We start from the raw sequence: 18154 nt of genomic DNA, 5'->3' as shown, positions 1-18154 counted from the left end.
GTATATACTAATTTACGTTTGATATTGTACGTTAGCTCTTTTTTTTCTCTTTATGCGTACTATTCATCTCTTAATCTGAAAGAAACATGAATTAATATAAATTAAGAATCTATTTCTCATAATATTATAAGAATTAATAAACACGCTAAACCTTTAAAATAAAGAAGACTAAGTTTCATCTGATATATAGGCATTATTGGTATTACAACTATGCAGTTTTTATTTTATCAAATTAAAACTTTACTTCTATTTGATAAATATGTCATTCTCTACAGCTTCATCCACCGAACATTAAATACCACACATCAGAACAAATACTAGAATTTAAAAAGAAACAAACAAAACTACATCACCCAGTGAATTCTCCTCCTTCAGGCATCAATAATACGACGTGGCGTGATTTAATTCAAGCGGAATTGGGGCACGCGCTCTCAAAAAGCGATCGGGCGCGCCCTGCTATTAATATCAGTTAACGAGCCGATATGATCGGTTGGGCGGGTTGGACTTGGACGAGAGAAAGAGTATAGAGGTCGACGACGCTCAGCAGCAACAGCAAATCTCTTCCCCTTCAACCATTGATCGGCGACGACGAAAAGAGCTGACTCACCATTGCCAGTCCATCAAGCATTTTCACACGCGCCCTCGCAAACAGCTCCTCGAGGTGCTAGGTTTATAGTAAATTAGAGCGATTTGTGCGTTTTAAGCTGATCGATGCACGCGTTACGCTGGGTAAAATACTTTCCTTTTCTTTCACGGGCGAGCGAGCTTCGGTTCAAGGGGTGCAGATGAATTTTAAAGACGTCTCTTTTCCGTTTTTCTTTTAATGTTTAATTGTTAGGTGCATAGTTGATCACCAGATACGCCAAGTTATCGACATATAAACGAACGAACAAGCTATGTATATAAGTAGCGATTCCGTTGTTCCCAGCCTTGAGAATTGCAAGTTACTAATGGGAACAAATGAATTTTCTTATATTCGGTGATACATAGATTAATTTGAAAAATAGGGCAAGCTGTAAATAAATGTTATGCAACTATAATTTCCATAATTAATCGCTGAAGCAAAGAAACCTCAAATTGCAGAAAGTCCGCCAAGTAGTAATACGCCGGTATAGTGCGACATACTCGAGCAATCACATTCACGTGGTATTATACATATCGCTCTTCGAATGCAAATTTAAATTCAGTTGAAAAATCTATATCGTTAGTCCAAACGACCACGTATACGCGCGCGCGCGCGTACAAGCATCCAATCCACACATGCAGAGTCATATATCGTATCTCTAGTTTCCATCTGAATTATTGTTGCAGATAGAACTGCACTCTCTAGCTGGGTGATTATTGAGGTAGGGAGAGCCCTAAAATTCGATGTATGTGCACGTGTATAACTAGTGCACACGCATTACATACCGATACCAGAGCATGATAACGGATTATCTCGCGGCGAATCTCCGATTCTCTTAGCATTCATGTATGCATGCAGTTGCAGCCATACGCCGCGTATACATTAGACTTGCATACTTGACCGTATGTGTGTGTGTGTGTGCGTGCGTGCGTGCGCGCGCGCGCGCGTGTGTGTGTGTGTGTGAGGCTTGATTTTAAATATAGGCTTTGATTAGGTTTTCGGGGTCATTTGCATATTCCGCGATATAGACCTTTCCACGATGATTTCAATTATATAGTGTAACATGGAATTTTACTTTTCAGTTTTAATTTTTTTTTAGTTAAAAATATAATTAATTTCGCAGTTTTTGTTATTGCGTTTCCGTTTCCTGCCTCTCGGTATTCGATCACGCAGTCTTCAAATTTCTATACTATTTAGCAAACTTGTTACTCTAGTACCCAAAGTTATCCAAAACTTATTAATACTATTTTGTTGATCTCAATCGCTTTCTAGTTCCACATTAATTCCGTATCAAGTTTAACATCCTCCAGCTATACTCGGAAAATACTTCATAGTACCTAATCGAGCTACAACAATATTTCTATATACTTCAACTGGGACCAATGTCCTTAAACGCGCAGCGATGTTTTTTGCATGAGGACCTCTCTCGCCGAAAATCTAAGAGAAATTTTCGCAAAGTTGTAAAGTCACTAATGAGCGCGGTGATGGCAAGAGGGAGAGAAGAAAGGTTCTACGGACTTAGGACACGCAAACCTGATTGACTTGTAGATGAGGCGACAGCCGATGCGAAACCAGCTCTCTCCCCCTCTTCAATGGGGGCTTTACGTGCCTCCCTTGTCTTCTCGTTTCATACGTAACGTATGGGCACGCTGGACTTTATTTGCATTGAGCATGGATTTTCAGGTAGTCGAGTATTTTCAGTCGTGGAAATTTCATTGCAATCCGATGTATCGCAATCTCGCGTATCGATCGCGTCAACGATGTATTACCTTAATCGAAGCAAATGTACGAACCGAAGCACCGAATAGAGATGCGATACCGGCCGTAAATCATAGTCTACTTGCCAAATATCGACGTGCATGCGTTATCGCGGTGTGGTTCGATATCGTAGCCTTGCTAGTAACAGCCTCATATCAGTCGTTACTCGCCGGTAAATTTTAGTTTTTTTCGAAGATTCCATCGCAATATAAATCTACGCTTGGATTTTCGACAAAAAAAAACAAGAAGTGTGTGCGGGTTATCTTGTTAATTAATCTTTGCGTTTCGGGTTGTGCAGGAAAAATGTATTGCCGTCACGGTGAGCCGAGCGTAACACTGCCGCGTTGGTCAGCAGCCGTGAGGGGGACGTTGTTTTTGTATTGCTGACCTTCACACGCGATAAATTTCTACTTGCGATTGTGAATGAGGATTAATTGTTTTCACAGCTTTCACGTAATTTGTAGTGCAGTTGAATAATTTTTGCAAATTTTTATTTTTCGAAAAGCGAATAACGACATGAATTTCATGTATCTATAAGATGGGGGTTTATTTAATAAGACGATTAACTACATTTACCATTGGATATCTTACCTTCAATATCTACTTTCATTTGAGCATTAAAAAGTATTTTAATATTGAAACATTGACGTAACATTCATTTTACAATTTGACATTTCTGAAATGATATAGTTTCGTCAGTTGTGACAGTTATTTCATTTTGATTCTACGTAATATTCAGCCGAGCAATCTTCCTATTTTCAATCGCCATAATTCACATGTATTGTTCGTTTCTGAAATGAAAATTAATACAAGCATAGCTTACGTGACGAGAAAATTGGGAAAAATCTGCGAACCTTCTATTCTTTGAAGTAAGGTATAAAAAGCACGGAAAGATGAAACGTCAAATTGCAGCCCCATCTGCTATCCGCCCCGGAAACTAAATCGCAACCTCTGGTCATGCAAGCCCGCACTCAATAAAATCATCCCCTCGTCTACCAACACTCGTATGTCGATCCGGCAGCCCTGGTCTTCACGAGACCACGTACCATGAGAGCTCTGACTATCGACCCGTAGCTTGCGGCGCTGCAGGTTACGCCGCGTCATATTGATTCGCGCTCCTCGGCATGTCTGCTGCTGCTGTGATGGTGGCGACGACGACGACGACGACGACGACGACGGCGGCGACGACGTCGGGGGAGGGGGAGGGGGAGAGGACGTATACAGTAGGCGCTCGCGGCAAATGTGTAGCGTAGCGTAGAGCAAGAGAGAGAAGATCGCGCTGTGCATACGCGCGTGTCTATGTGTGCGAGCGAGCGAGCGAGAAAGAGAGAGTGAGAGAGGGGAGTTGTTCGGCTGGCACTGCTGGTGTTGGTCGTCGTCGTGACGGCAGTAGTAGCAGCAGCCAGCGAGCAAGTAAGCCTCGACTCAGGCAGGCTAAAGGAGAGTTTGTTGTAGCTTGGCTCGTACATAGCTATTAAAACTGAGCGTCGCGATGGAGGATTATCCATCGGTGCACGGATCGTTGACGATGAAGCAGCACCAGCAATTAGACACTCGAGGTGTAGCAGTGTCAGCATCGCGGTGAGTGGGGCTGTACAGCGACGATTGGGGCTCAGCAGTATCAGCATCAGTAGCAGGAGGAGGAGAGTTTGGCCGGCCTGCGTCGTCGTCCCTTGGCTTTCTCGACAAAACGAAGAAAATGGTCATGATGGCCGGTATGGACGAGCACGAGCGCAAAGTCGTGGTCGAATTCTGCCACCTGCTCGAGAAGAGTAAGCAGCTGTTCAACGGGTTGCGCGATCTGCCACAGTACGGACACAAACAGTGGCAGGCCTACTTCGGCAGGACATTCGACATCTACACCAAACTTTGGAAGTTTCAACAGCAACACCGGTGAGTCGTCGCGCGCGTATCTCCGCGGACCGAGGGAGAGGTTATGAAGTTGCTTTTCAATTCTCTCGATCAAACGAGGCACCATTACCTCTCTCGTAGTTTCTGCTTTATCTGGGTTTCCTCACGTTTTCAATAGGTACCCAGTAGCAGCCAAGTTGTCGACGCTTATAGTTGAGGTTAGTGCCGCGCGCGCGAGACGACGAGCAGAGCCCCTCTCGAGCACCCTGTGTGTGCTCATAGGCCTCGAGGGCTGCACTCTCTCTCCCTCTGCCTGTGTATGCATGTGTACGCGTGTGTGTGTGTGTGTGTGTGTGTGTGCGTGTGTGCACCGACCTACGTGCATCAGCTTTTCTGCTAATAATACACATTTTAAAAACGAGACCTGCTGCTACTTCTTTTTTTCTCCCTTCTTTGAGTGTGTCACGATGCTGCTTCTTCTTCTACTGCTGTTGCTGCTTCTTCTTTCCTGTTTGTTGCTTCACGAGCGATAACATTTTTGAATTGCAGCGCGAGACAATTAAAAGAGGGAGGAATAATTACGACGAATTATCAAAACGCTATCGCACTGAATAAGCACGAGACGATTCATTCTTTCATAAATTCTCCCTTTCGCATCTCTGAAGGCACCGCAGCACACGCGACAATACCCTTTCACATCTCTTCGCTCACTCCCTCTCTCTCTCTTTCTCTCTCTCTCTCTCTCTCTCTCTGCGCGCATTTACTTTTAACACACAGAGCTTTCGTTTTTCTCTATCTCGCGGGGTGCTCCCGCCTCTCTCTCTCTCTCTTTCTCTCTCATCCACACACACCCACGTACGCTCACAACTGGCTATCTCTCGCGCGGTTAGCTTGTTCTCTTCCTCAAGATTTAGGGGGACCCGACGTCGTTTTTTTTCCTTCTTTGGGTGGGGAACGACGACGACGCTCTTTGCGTTATATACTACTAACTCTGATCTCCGCTGCTTGGTGCCATATGATCGGAATACGGTAACCGAAGGAACTTGGGAATCCTTTTTTTTTGTTCAGATGAGATTTTATGTATATTGTCATTTGAGATCGTTTGATATTCAAGAAGAGGCAGAAGAGGATGGAGAGCAGTTTGATTTTTCTGGGTGATGATGACTAACAAATGATGAGAATATTCTGAAATATGAAAATGTAACTTGGATATTTCCTTTTAATTGTCATAACTTTGAAATGTATGATAAGGATTGAAATATTACAGATTTTTCGTGATTATGATAAGGGCGTAAAATTTATTTTAACTTAAGATCTGCATAAATTATTCAAACAATAATATTATATTTTGTTTCTATATATTTTAAAAGAATCATTTTTTACTTTATGACTGTAATATAAGCAACAATAATACGATTTATATTGTTTGATTTATGATTAGTGGTTCGTTACTACTTAAATTGTAATAGTGTAAGTAGACATAATAAATTTGGTTCAACCAAACATACATGTTATATCTATATCGGAGACAATACTGGTAATTCTTAAAATTAATACCAGTACATGCATATCCTATCACTTTAATTAACAACTCGTTATATAAATTCACCTATGCATGCATTATGAAAAGCAAATTAAAATGTAATTCATTTAACAGTATGAACTTTTTTTTTCCATCGGTATTCAAATAGAAAATATCAAATTCGGAACTTTCGGGACAGAATCTAGTTACATCAATAAAATAACGGCTGGGTTTTATATCAAGTCAAAACGCAATTATATATTGCTGTAGTCAAGCAGCCACCCAGCGGGTTCGCGCGACAGGAATATAAATCCCAATAAGATAAGAAATGCGATTATAAATTTGTAATTAATTTTTGAAACGCCTTGCACGACTACCACCGTGCGAGTGCGAGTAACTGGCATAGTAAGTAGTATTCTGCGGGATGGCGTGAGCCAAGTCATTTAACCAAACTGAAATATTCAATTCTTCAAAAAAGAAAAAAAAGCGTGAGAGAGAAGAGTTACACGCGGATTTGGCATTTGAATTAACGAGCAAAATTGTAATTTATGAAAGAAGCTTTGATGCGAGTAATCCAGAGAAGTATTTTTGCATAATGGAGAGGAAATTTTTTTTCTTATTTTCTTCTTTTTTACCAAAGTTGTACATCGAGCGCGCGTCATCAGGGAAAGACGCACGTTGAATTGCTGATGAAGCAGCGCGGCGTCGATACACTAATATACACACACGTGTTCGCGGCAACTCTTTCTCTCCCCCTCCTTCCTCCTCCTTGCGAAACACACACGCAAAGGGCGTCTACCGCCTAACCCTCCCACACACACGTATGCTTACAAGCTTTAGCCTACGTATACTTCCTGCCTAAGATTTCGAAGATTGATTCTCCCTTCTTCGCCGAAAAAAAAGAGTCACCCTGTTTTTAATTTTTTTTCCCGCAGAGTCATCGGCCTCTCTCTAGCTAGCGTAACATTGGCTAATTCGATGGTAATGAAGAGTGGATGTTTTTTCTCTGTCGAGAAATTAAATAGCATGGTACTTTGGTTTATGGTCGAAAGATTCCTTATTATTTCTGTCGCATTCGGATAATTCTTAGAGATATAGTTCAGATGACGTTTTTTCTCAGACGAAACACTTGCGCAAAGTAGATTTTACAAATTGTTAACGTAACGGTATCGCTAGACAATAATAACACTGCCGACGCAATTCAATTGCTATCCAGTTAGTGAAATTATGACGTCTGCTTGCTTGAACTGGACGATTCATTTATTTGCCGTGAAGTCACAACTTGAAATGATTTCCAATCTGATTGTCAGAGTCACTTGAGCCAATTGACATTGCACGAAAATTCTTTCTCGCAGTGCCATCCTCGACAGCAAATACGGACTGAAAAGATGGCAGATCGGAGAGATAGCAAGTAAAATCGGCCAGCTGTATTATCACTACTACCTAAGGACGAGCGAAACGAGTTACCTCCATGAAGCCTATTCCTTCTACGCGGCGATACGAGGCCGCGCTTATTACAGCCGTGCAGCCAAGGAGGACAGAAGCGATCTCATGGTCAAAAAGCTTAGGTATTTGCACATATATTTTACTCTTGACTTATTCATCAGTTCACTCGCGCACGTCGCGTCAACTTCTTAATGACTTATTCTGCTGTTTTTAATCGATACAAGCGTCGCCAGCGTATACAGCCTAACTTTTAAGCTATAGTTGGAAAGTTGACTAGCAACCGTGTGCCTTTTGCAGGTATTACGCGCGGTTCATTGTAGTATGCTTGCTGCTGAATAAGATGAAGCTGGTACGTGAGTTGGTGCAAGAGTTAGACGCGCAGATCGCCGATTACAGTAGCACGTACGAGCCGGACGATCAAGTCGAGTGGAATCTCGTACTCGATGAGATCAAAGCATTCGTCAAAGCCGAGGCGGCAATCGCGGTATTACATACCGATACAAATGCTCCTGTTGTGTTGACCCATCGAGTTGGTCAACTTACCTCGCCGCCGATCGAACGCTCGCCACCCATGTGCCTATCTCTACAGGAGATCCTCATCGTCGGTAATTGTGCCGATCAGGTTAGTCATTACATCCTTAGCTACTTTTTTCCTTTTTCAAGTTTATCTGCCTACAGTGAAAACATTCTTGAATTTACTGTATTAAAAAAAATTGAAATCAGGAACATTTTTTAAATTAAAAAAGAACCTCAACTTAAGAATAAAATGTCTTCATTTAGAAAACATTACATTTAAAAATGAAACAAATTTGAAAATTTGTGTTACTATGTTGTCCCCTGTGTAGTTGTCTGCTGTCTATTGAATCGATCACTGCAGAGTGTACGAGGACGCGAATTTTTGAAAGTTATTGTAATAAAAGTTCACACAGCAATTAAGAAAAATCTAGCAAAATGTAACGTATAAATGGAAAAAGAATCCAACCGATCTCACATAAAAACGTGGCTACATTGCAATCCCTAATTCACATCGAAATCATTGTATTCTCAGGTGAAATTCAGCGAGCTATCGATGGATATGTTCAGGATGCTGCAAACATTGGAACGCGAGCCACGAGATGATCCAAATCACCTGCACGACGCATCGCCAGCAGGTCGGATGCCGTTCAGGCCTGGTCCATATCCAGCGGAAAATGGAGCGCCAAGGCGTGACAATCCGCACAAGTATTTACTTTACAAGCCGACCTATAGCCAGGTACAGGTATTCCTTGCGAGTGGCTTTAAGGAATTACCTGTCAATGGTGCATTATTGCTTTATCTATCGGCGGACGGTTGCTTTTCAACGGTCAAGAGGCCCGAAGAAAGTGAGTTGCTGTCCTTTTATAAAACAATTTAAACGCGCGATGGCTTGGCTTTTTCTGGGCTGGAATTATTTACTTCTATCATTGTTTTTTTCTCCTTCTTATTTTTTGATACTTAGTAGGCTTTTCGTGACTGAGGCTATGAGCTTTGTACACTTACCTATTTTCTTTATTGAAGTGCTAGTCAGGAGATAGAATCTTTTTTTAATGTGGTGTTGTAAACATCATTAATCATGTTCCGTTCATTTAGATTGCATTTAGTTTTAGATACAATCATTTAGAAAATATACACATTTTTCTATAAGATTATTTATGTTGCATGGTTGATTGAAATCCTTATAGACTTACAAATCTTGGGTTCTAAGGAATTTATTATAGTCATATGTGTTCATGTAGTTGGACAACGATACTTGAGAAATAATATTTCTGTAGAAGATCACCGTGGAACAGAATATTTCTCACAAGTAATCGGAGCAGCAAGTTTAGAAACAATGGTAAAATAACGCAATTGTAATTAAGGAAATGCGATCATTGAAACAATTGAGTTTCCAATAATTTCACGACTAATTCCGTCAGAAAATAGAAAACGTCGGCAGTGTTTTGTACCCGCGAGAATACAAAATTCGCGTCACTCAAGCTTCCAATTACCAACACATTTACGATTTGAAGCTCGACAAAGTCAGAATCCAAAATGAAAAATTTAGAGCCTAAAGCGATAATTAACTTCGCAAAGGAAGTAAGTAGATCGCTATAAATGTTTGTCAATTGTCGCGCTTTTAACCGCGTGCAGAGTCATCCGAAACTAATAAACATCGATCGATCGTGTAGGCCAAACGCGTGCGGTCTTTGTGTATACGTTCCGGAATGCGTATGGCTCGCTAGAATCGCACCCACGGAATCGCTAATACTTGCGTGTGATATGGAACGACCGTGCAGCGTTGCATATTTGGCTTCGCAACCCCCATCACCGTACATAACTCTCGCAACTTTATTCTTTCTTCCGTGTCTCTTCTGATCGAAGGCTCCCTTGACATGCTTATTATCGGCAGATTTTGCACTTTTTTTCTTGTCGAGTCAGTGTTTTGCCTTGTGTTGTAGACTGCTAAGTGGATTAATTTCTTGTTTTTTCTCGCTTTCTACAAAAATAGAGCTAGCCAATTTATTATTCTTTGGAAAGTATTAAAATGCAATGTTATAGAATAGGTGAGAATATCATTACATTGAGTACTTGTTATCACCACTAAATGGTTTTCAATTGCTAATTAAATTGTGTTAGTCTACAATATAAGACAATCTAATATGTTAAAGATTATTACTCTTATTTAGCATTGACATCGAATATACATGAATTTCATTAGTATGTTTTCTATTGAAATAAAATTGTGCATAATGTGATTCCATGTAATTTACTATTCTCATTGTGTTGATAATGTCTTGGTTAAAGAGCTCTGGAAATGTATTTTTACTCTTTTGTTAGTTCAATTAGTTACAAAGTAGTGATGTATATCCATTTCAAGCTTTCTATTGATTATACAATTAGACTTTGTTATAGTCTTTATTTATCTCCAATGTATCGATGTGCTCCATTACATTTGAACATAACACTTGGTGTAAGTATATATGAGTATGTCTCTAGGAAAACGACTTTTAACTTTCATAATATATGTGAAATGAAGTCGTTGGTATGTATGTAACACAACTGCTGCTATTTTGCGAAAAGATTTTGACATTTTTCCAACTGCAGTATATAAGCAATCCAGAACTATTTTTAAAAAAATTTACTTTCTTTTATACCTTACGAGTTCATTGGCCTCTTTTATACGCTATTCCAGACTACTTTGTGCAATACATACGCATCCGACATTTCCTAAATTAAGATTGTATCAGGTACAAGATTTTGAATTTTAGAAATGTGATTTCCACTGCGGATACGCTAGCAATTTGTTTAGTTTAAATCAAAATATTTATCTGAAGTTTAATGACTTATGAACTAGATGAAAATAAACGAGTATTCATGGACAATTAAATTTCATATTAATATGAAATTTCATATTAGTGGTCTTACCACTAGGTGTTTTAATTATTACGAGTAAACTATTTGAAGCTATTTTTTTCGTTATCATTTATTCATTACTATGTGGTACAATATAATATATTGAATAATCTAATGCGTGCATAATATCTGTTAGAGACAATCATTAAAATTTTGTTCCGCAGACATTCTCTAAAGCTGTCAAAATAAACTCCGTTACGCGAAAGGATTGAATTGTTCTTCGAAGTTGCGTAAATGTTGAAAGAAAGCCTTTAGAACAAGCAAGCTGAGCGCGATCCTTTGCAAACGAACCCCTAGGGAGAAAGAAAGCGATGCGCACTAATGGTTCGAAACCTTTGTTTTTTCGTTTGTTTCAATTCCGATTCAGTGGGTTACGACCTTGGTGGCGTATCAACGTCGTCGAAGCGCGAGCTGGACGCACATGGCATAACGAAGCAACAACGTCTTGCCGGCGCCAAAGAGCCCCACTGCCTCTATCCTGGCGACCTGTACCCTTACACACGGAAGCCGCTGTTCGTTGTGGTAGACTCGGACAATAGTTTCGTGTTCCAGCAGATACCGCGTTACTTTGGCCAGCCGTTGATGGTGCTGATGTCACCGCAAGATATACCATCTGGATTGCGCGACTTGAGACACGCGGGCAGTCTGTTCACGCTCTTTTTGCACTCGCCATTGGCAGCTTTTTGCCTTATCTGCAATGTGGACACGCTGCAGCTTCATCACTGGGAGCGATGCCAGCGCTACGTCGAGCAGTTTCTCATCGAGGCATGCCGACTTGTACTACGCTCACGATGCGGTAATATGTCGCTTCACACACCCCTTTCTTTTTCTCGTCCATGTGCGTGAACATTTCATATATATGTGTATGAATGTGTATATATATATATATATATATATATATATATATATATATAGGTTCCTATGTAACCGGAACGCCCGAGTATACGTCTACTTGTTCCATTTAAATGTTGAGCGGAAGAGAATTGTGCCACGCGATTCTGCGTTTTTAAGCGCGCGCGATCTAGTTTCCAGCTTTTTTTCCTCAGAGGGTGGGGATTTTGGCGAGTTTTCGAAATGCGTTGCGGACGTTGTGTGTTTTTCACGTTCGGGTGCTTGGCGCTGAGAAGTAAGTCATCTTACTACGGAATACTATGAAGTACAAGGATTGTTATTTGTAATTTTTATGATTTCTATTCCATTTTATTTTTATCGCATTCACATTCTAAACTTGATTATAACAAAGAAAATCTGGATGCTTAAAAATTCCACGCGCATAATTTGATTCGAGAGCCGAATTGTGATTTAGAAAATGTGTCAATGTGTCTGCGGATTAAAGTATATGCAGATGGAAAAGCCGCATCACGTTCATTGTCGATATAATATTTAGTACAAAATCGATAAACGCGATATTACCAGAAATAATGCCCCGCTCTCTCGTGCGTAAAATGAATGACGTCGATCAATACTTGAGAGGGCGCATTAACATTAATTAACACCTGTCGATTATGATAAGCGGCGTCGATGATAAAAATTCAAGAAATCGCGAGAGAAAAAGTTGCAATTTAAAACCATTTTTCGGTGCCGTCGAGAGCAAAAAATTCAATGGTTAGAGAAAAAAACTGAGCATTCGCATGACGAAATTCAACATATATTGTTTTCTATATTTTTCCGTCGTTGTTGTTATTGTCAAAATCGAAGCGACATATATATATATATATATATATATATATATATATATATAGAACGATGAATGCATATGTACATATCGATTGGTTTCTTAAAGCGGCGAGCGTGAATATTGCTCAATCGAGCGTTTCGCACTTTCCGTCAAAACGACTTTTTAAAAATAGAAAATAGGTTTCTCGCGTGCCCGACGACTCAATGATTGGGCAGACATGCGGCGAAAGATTATTTCTTGACCGATATCGCGCGACAAATCTCGGTAGAAAAAATCAAATAAGAAACCGTAATGATTCCAAGTAAACGAATGATTTAGTTATGAGCCGCTGTTTGCTCGCGCTATTGAGCCGCATCGATTATTTAAGGGATCCCTCGGTGTGCGTCTCCTCTCTTCTTTTTATTTTCGTTCGTGATCGTGCGACAAGCGGGAAAAAAAAAGTTTGCGTAAGATCGAATAAATATTTTTTGCGTGTTCGATTGGCGAAGCTCTATTAAAATGGTCGAAGTCTATTTGTTTTACCGAAACGTTCTTCGTGATGAAAAACGTCGTTTTTGAAATGCAACTCGCCAACTTTCAGAATCCAGCGTGCTACAATTCTTCGGCGACGACTTTCTGCGACTGCTGCTGTTACGTTACATCTTTTGCGACGTGGTGTTACACCTGCACCGTTCGTTTCGCAGTCGACAACAGAGGCCAAGATGCCATCCACCGTTACCCGAAGCTGACGTATTGGAGCATCCGCAACTACATCATCTAGTACTCGATCTCGCCAATTGTCTCGACGTACGCGATCACTTCCCAGACAGCAACGAGCTCGCCTGACCCCGGCGTTTGCCGGCTTCCGTTGACTTCGCCGATCAGCATTGGTTAGTTGAAAATGCATGTATGCCGTGTCGATAATTTATGAATTTAATAGTGAAAAGAGGAAGTTCGAAGGCAGAACTTTGAAATTTGTAATTATGACTGACCATATAAGGATATTACTACTTGCGCGGATTTTTGCTATGACGTTACACGATTTACTTGAAAATTATACTCTTCGGTTATACTCTATAGATTATATGCACTGTGTGTCGTCGATTATATTAACTTTATTGGCTTTGCAATAAATTATTTAGCTCGATTCTTGAAAGTTTTGAAATTCTGTACATTAAATTTGATAACGTGACATCCACATAGAGATGGTATTGAATCTATTTTGCCTAAATTATTATTGAATTTGAAGTACCGATTCAATTTATTCCGATAACTGTTTGATTCTCTACTGATTCACTGGGACAGACGAACTAAATATTTCAATCGGATTACAGAAGGATCAATGGAAATAAAATTCAATTAAACGTTCTTAGTGTCGTATTCTTTTACATTAAGTTATTGATATGCAGGTGTCATGGTATATATCGCATCTAGATCCATTCTCGTATGCTTTTACTTTACATAATCCCCGCGATCGGATTATGACGATGCAGCAAGTAGATAAAATCCTTAACTTATTATACGCCAACGTCATCTTGAACTTTCAAGTGCTCGTTTTACATAATTCATGCCAGTTCAAAAAAAAATGATGTGTTCACACAGGGAACAGCAGTACCGTTCGACGCCAAAGCAGTCGCATCATTACGGGCCGAGCCGCGACTACGACTACGAGTACGACTATGATGCTGGCCGAGGTGGCAGTTACACATACAACAATAAAGTTGCCTCCTTGCGCCACTGAAAGAAGTCCACTAGAAAGAAAAAAATGAAAAGAAACAAACGAACGGGGAAGCCGGTGGTTATTACTCCTCTCTTCTTTCTCTCCCGCATCCCATTATTATTATTATCAAAACAAAAACATTCGGTTTTTCTACTCATGTGCGCTATCTGCAAACAACCCACTGCAAATTCTTGGGCGACTTTGCTTTCGCCGTCTCAAGTATTACTATTTGTAGGTTAAAGTAGGTAAGAGGGGCTATTGAATTTCTATTAGTGCAATGACGTGAGATTGCAAAGAATTATTAATGAAGTATGGCGGTTATTTAATGTTTACGGTGATGATGATTGTCTCGCTTTAAAGAGTATGGCTTTTTTGTACGTGGAGAATGATGTTGTTAAGGATTTTAAATAAGTGTATAGAATTGTTTGTAATGCCAAATTTTTCAGTTTTATCTCTCTTTTTATTGAGGAGAAATAGTAAATAATTGTTTGTTTCTTCGCGAAAAAGATTCAGTACAATAATGTTTATAACATACACATTTCGATATGTGATTTTTTTCCTTTTAGAGGAGAGCATTAAGCCATTTTACCATGCTTTTAAAAGTTACTTAAGTGCTAGTCCATTGGTTTAATAAGATATAAGGAGAAGAATCACGCAAGAATTTGCAGCAGGTTTGCCTTTCCTTCGTAAAAGGATCAGAAGAAAAAAAACCAAGGTTCATCAAGCTTATTTGTTTCAATAGTATATTAGCAGATGATATAGATTTTTATCTTATTAAATCAATACATCGTATTCGAAAACGAACTACGATTATAAACTAATTACTTGATCTCCACGTCGTCTGATGAAAAATAAAAAATGAATTTTGTTGCTGATATTGTAGCTGATAAAGATCTATTATAGAACTGTTGATTCTCAAAGAAAGCAAAAGAAGTAAATCTACCTTTTCCATTCAAGCAAGGAAACTTGAAAAAAAGTAATGTATATTTTCTGTACTAATAACTCAGTATAAGGAATATAGTTAAATTTGATAAAGAGAAAGATGACAAAAAGACAGACGTTATAAATATTAGCGTAAATTCCGTTGCGAGATCTCGCACTGTAAGATAATTGTAAAGTTTTTAAAAGCAACGGTAACTTCTACAATTATAAATACTTAGCTAGGAAAAAAAATTAACAAAAAAAAATACAAGTTCATAATAAAGCTAGAGTTTATTGATTTATTGTCAGAGAACACGAAATAAATTATGAGGATGTTGTGAAATACTCAATTAAGATTTAATTAAACAAGAGTTGTAACTCTTAACAAGCGCTTTAACTTCACTGAATTTTTTGAGACTAGCAAATGACAAAAAAATGAAATATAAATATATGATATATACATACTGAAAATGTAATATATACAAAAAACAAAAAATTATAGTATATGAATCTTAATGCATTTTCTTTTAAAGAAAAAAAAACAAGTAATTAGCCTTAAGATATGGATTTATCTTGCTCTTTAAAAAGAATTGATTTATTTGTAAAGTCTCTTACGGCTAAAGACACCTTATAGTAGAAGGAAATAATTCCTAAATTTTAGCTGCAACACTTTTTAGAAAATTCCTTGATATTTTTATCAACGCTACATCACTTATACCTTTTGACTTCAATTGCAGTAACTTAGTCTTGACTAGAAAAGCATGTTAAATATTCGACTTTAATCTTTGGAACTTTTTAGTATTTTTATTTCGAGATTTGGATCGTTCTTATATATATATAATCTCCAATTAGTCAACTAATTAAGAACAAAAAACACAATATTTATTAAAACTCTTGTGATTCATGATGAAGTTCTGATAAATGCCAACTTTACTCTGCATTGTACTTGCGTTTATTTCATTGATATATAAGAATAAATTGACGATCTAAATCTCTCCCACACATACATACACTCACCGTTGATGCACGCGCATAGAGAAAAAAAGTGTTCGTTCGACGCTCGACAGCGTTCGAAGTTTTGCGATAATTGCAATTATTAATTACGTCGTCTCGAGTACGAAATGTGTAGTTAGGTAATGTCGAGCATACGCCGATGATGAAATATATAAAACAAATTTAACAAGTGTGTGTCTTATTGCCTGTATGAACGGACATATACTCCATACATTACACGTGTACTTGAGCGAAATGCGCCTGCGACTACTGTGATTCCCTTTTTTACAGTAACTTTTAATCATATGGACTTTGAAACTCTAGTTTGTGGTCTCTAATTACTTTTTTCGGATGTAAGTGAACGTTTTTACATCGATCGAGATTTTTTTCTTTTGTTTTTTGTTTCTTTTTATTACTTATGTTTTGTGAGAGACGACTGTTCAATTATATATATATATTGCTGCTGTTGTATTTCAGTTTCTCGCGAATGAGAAAGGAAAAATAATAAAAAAAACATACTTATCATAATTATTTCTGACATATCCTTATCTAAGATGTAAACATACATATGGCCGTATACATAAAAAGCTCTGAAAAAATAATAAATTATAATGCGACAAAATGAATAACAATCGAAAAAGAATAATATATAAAGTCTGTATGAAAAAAATAACATTTTGACATTAAAACATGCTTTTATTGTCTGTGATTGAAGCAAAATAATGAAGTTGAAAAAAATAAAAAAAATATATACAATAATATATTATCCACATCTATTATAACAATTATCACCGATAACGGCAACAACAAATGCTTTATAAATAAATGAGAAAAAAATACGTTACACTCCAAAGGTGTAAACATAATTAATTTTGAGACTTATCGGCAGTCGAGTGTGCTTGAAAAGAGAAAAAGCTATTATATAGCGAATAGGCGAAATCAGTAAAAAAAAAAGTAAAAGGCGAGTGCTTGTGCGTGATGTGAGTATAATGCTGAGCGATACTCGATCGAGAAAGTCTGTTTAATTGAAAGATTTTTCGCTTGTTGCGCCCGACGAAATTTTCTACTTCAGTTTGTTTATTATATTATGAACATAATATACATAAGGTGTATATATATATACACACACAAACATGAAAATACACACACACATATAAATATATATACAACAAGCTTTTACTTTTGGTTGAATGACGATGTAAATGGAAGTCAAATAAAAAAAAAAAGAAAAAAATACAAGAGAAACGCACGTAAAAACCAAGCGTGTTAATTTATATACGTTATGTGTATTGCTCCTATTTAAATACAATGGCATCGATTTTACACGTATCCACGTGTGTAATTTTAAGTCAATGTATTTCAAATTGGAGCAACTATATAATGAGTATAATTTTATACACTTGGTTTTATCGTGTAGCCATACAAATTGTTGAATTAAGAGAAACAAAAAAATAGCGCGATTTTCTACAGAATAAGTATTTTGTGATCCAGCTCGAGATGAGGATGAATGCGTCGCTGAAAAAAAATGGACTGTAAACGGACATCTTGCGGTTTTATCCATAATGTAAACGCTCTAAATCTATAATAGTGGAAAAAAAAGAGTCGGAACATACACACAAAAGTTGTTGACACGGCGAGTGAGTTTTTCCGGTGAATGTTTCGTTGATATATTTCACGCGTCGCCTGTAAATTTTCGCTCTTCGAGGTCGCGCGGATTGTAAAATAATTTTATACGAGTGACGATTGCTTAAAAAAAAAATAATAATAAATCTTTACATAGTTAAGATGTTCGCGCGGCTGTGAGCGAAAAATGGGATACGCGGGAAAATTGAGAACGAATTCAACGGCTCGCCGCCCGCTACGTTTTTGAAAAATCTACGGACAACGTTGAATTATAGGCTCTGTGTTATGAATAAAATTTCATGCTCTTTTCGACAAATAATCATCGTTGGTTACATTTTTTTTTCACCTCTCCCTAATAACTGGAATTTAATTATCGACATTGAAATGATTAATTAATAAGTTTTGAAGGGCAGTGGAAACTTGAAAAGTTATCGAAATAGATCGATCAGTTTGTCTTGGGAGCACCTAGATTCGAACCTCATAAAAACAGTTCAACAGCCCTTGACATCGATAGTAAAAATCGAGATACTCATATATATGTGAAACTACTAGTTGAAACCTATTGTAATCCACTATCAATCCTCACTAATTGATGTAAAAATTCCATATTTTTTCTCGATTTCTTTC

General features: G+C 38.1%; 1 protein-coding gene across 1 annotated transcript; it reads left to right on the top strand.

Moving 5' to 3' along the window:
* Window positions 1-3753: 3753 nt before the first annotated feature.
* Window positions 3754-17834, top strand: LOC131672178 (protein SCAI). Its single transcript, XM_058949232.1, has 7 exons — window positions 3754-4276; window positions 7112-7324; window positions 7500-7824; window positions 8251-8563; window positions 10981-11409; window positions 12872-13160; window positions 13873-17834. The coding sequence occupies exons 1-6, from the start codon at window positions 4083-4085 to the stop codon at window positions 13114-13116; spliced, it is 1719 nt and encodes a 572-aa protein (XP_058805215.1). The 5' UTR covers window positions 3754-4082; the 3' UTR covers window positions 13117-13160; window positions 13873-17834.
* Window positions 17835-18154: the final 320 nt, after the last annotated feature.

This window comes from Phymastichus coffea, unplaced genomic scaffold (genome assembly GCF_024137745.1).
Source record: "Phymastichus coffea isolate CEN01 unplaced genomic scaffold, Cenicafe_Pcof_1.1 PCOF00145, whole genome shotgun sequence".
NCBI classification, from domain to species: domain Eukaryota; kingdom Metazoa; phylum Arthropoda; class Insecta; order Hymenoptera; family Eulophidae; genus Phymastichus; species Phymastichus coffea.
This window is presented reverse-complemented; position numbering and strand designations above follow the sequence as displayed.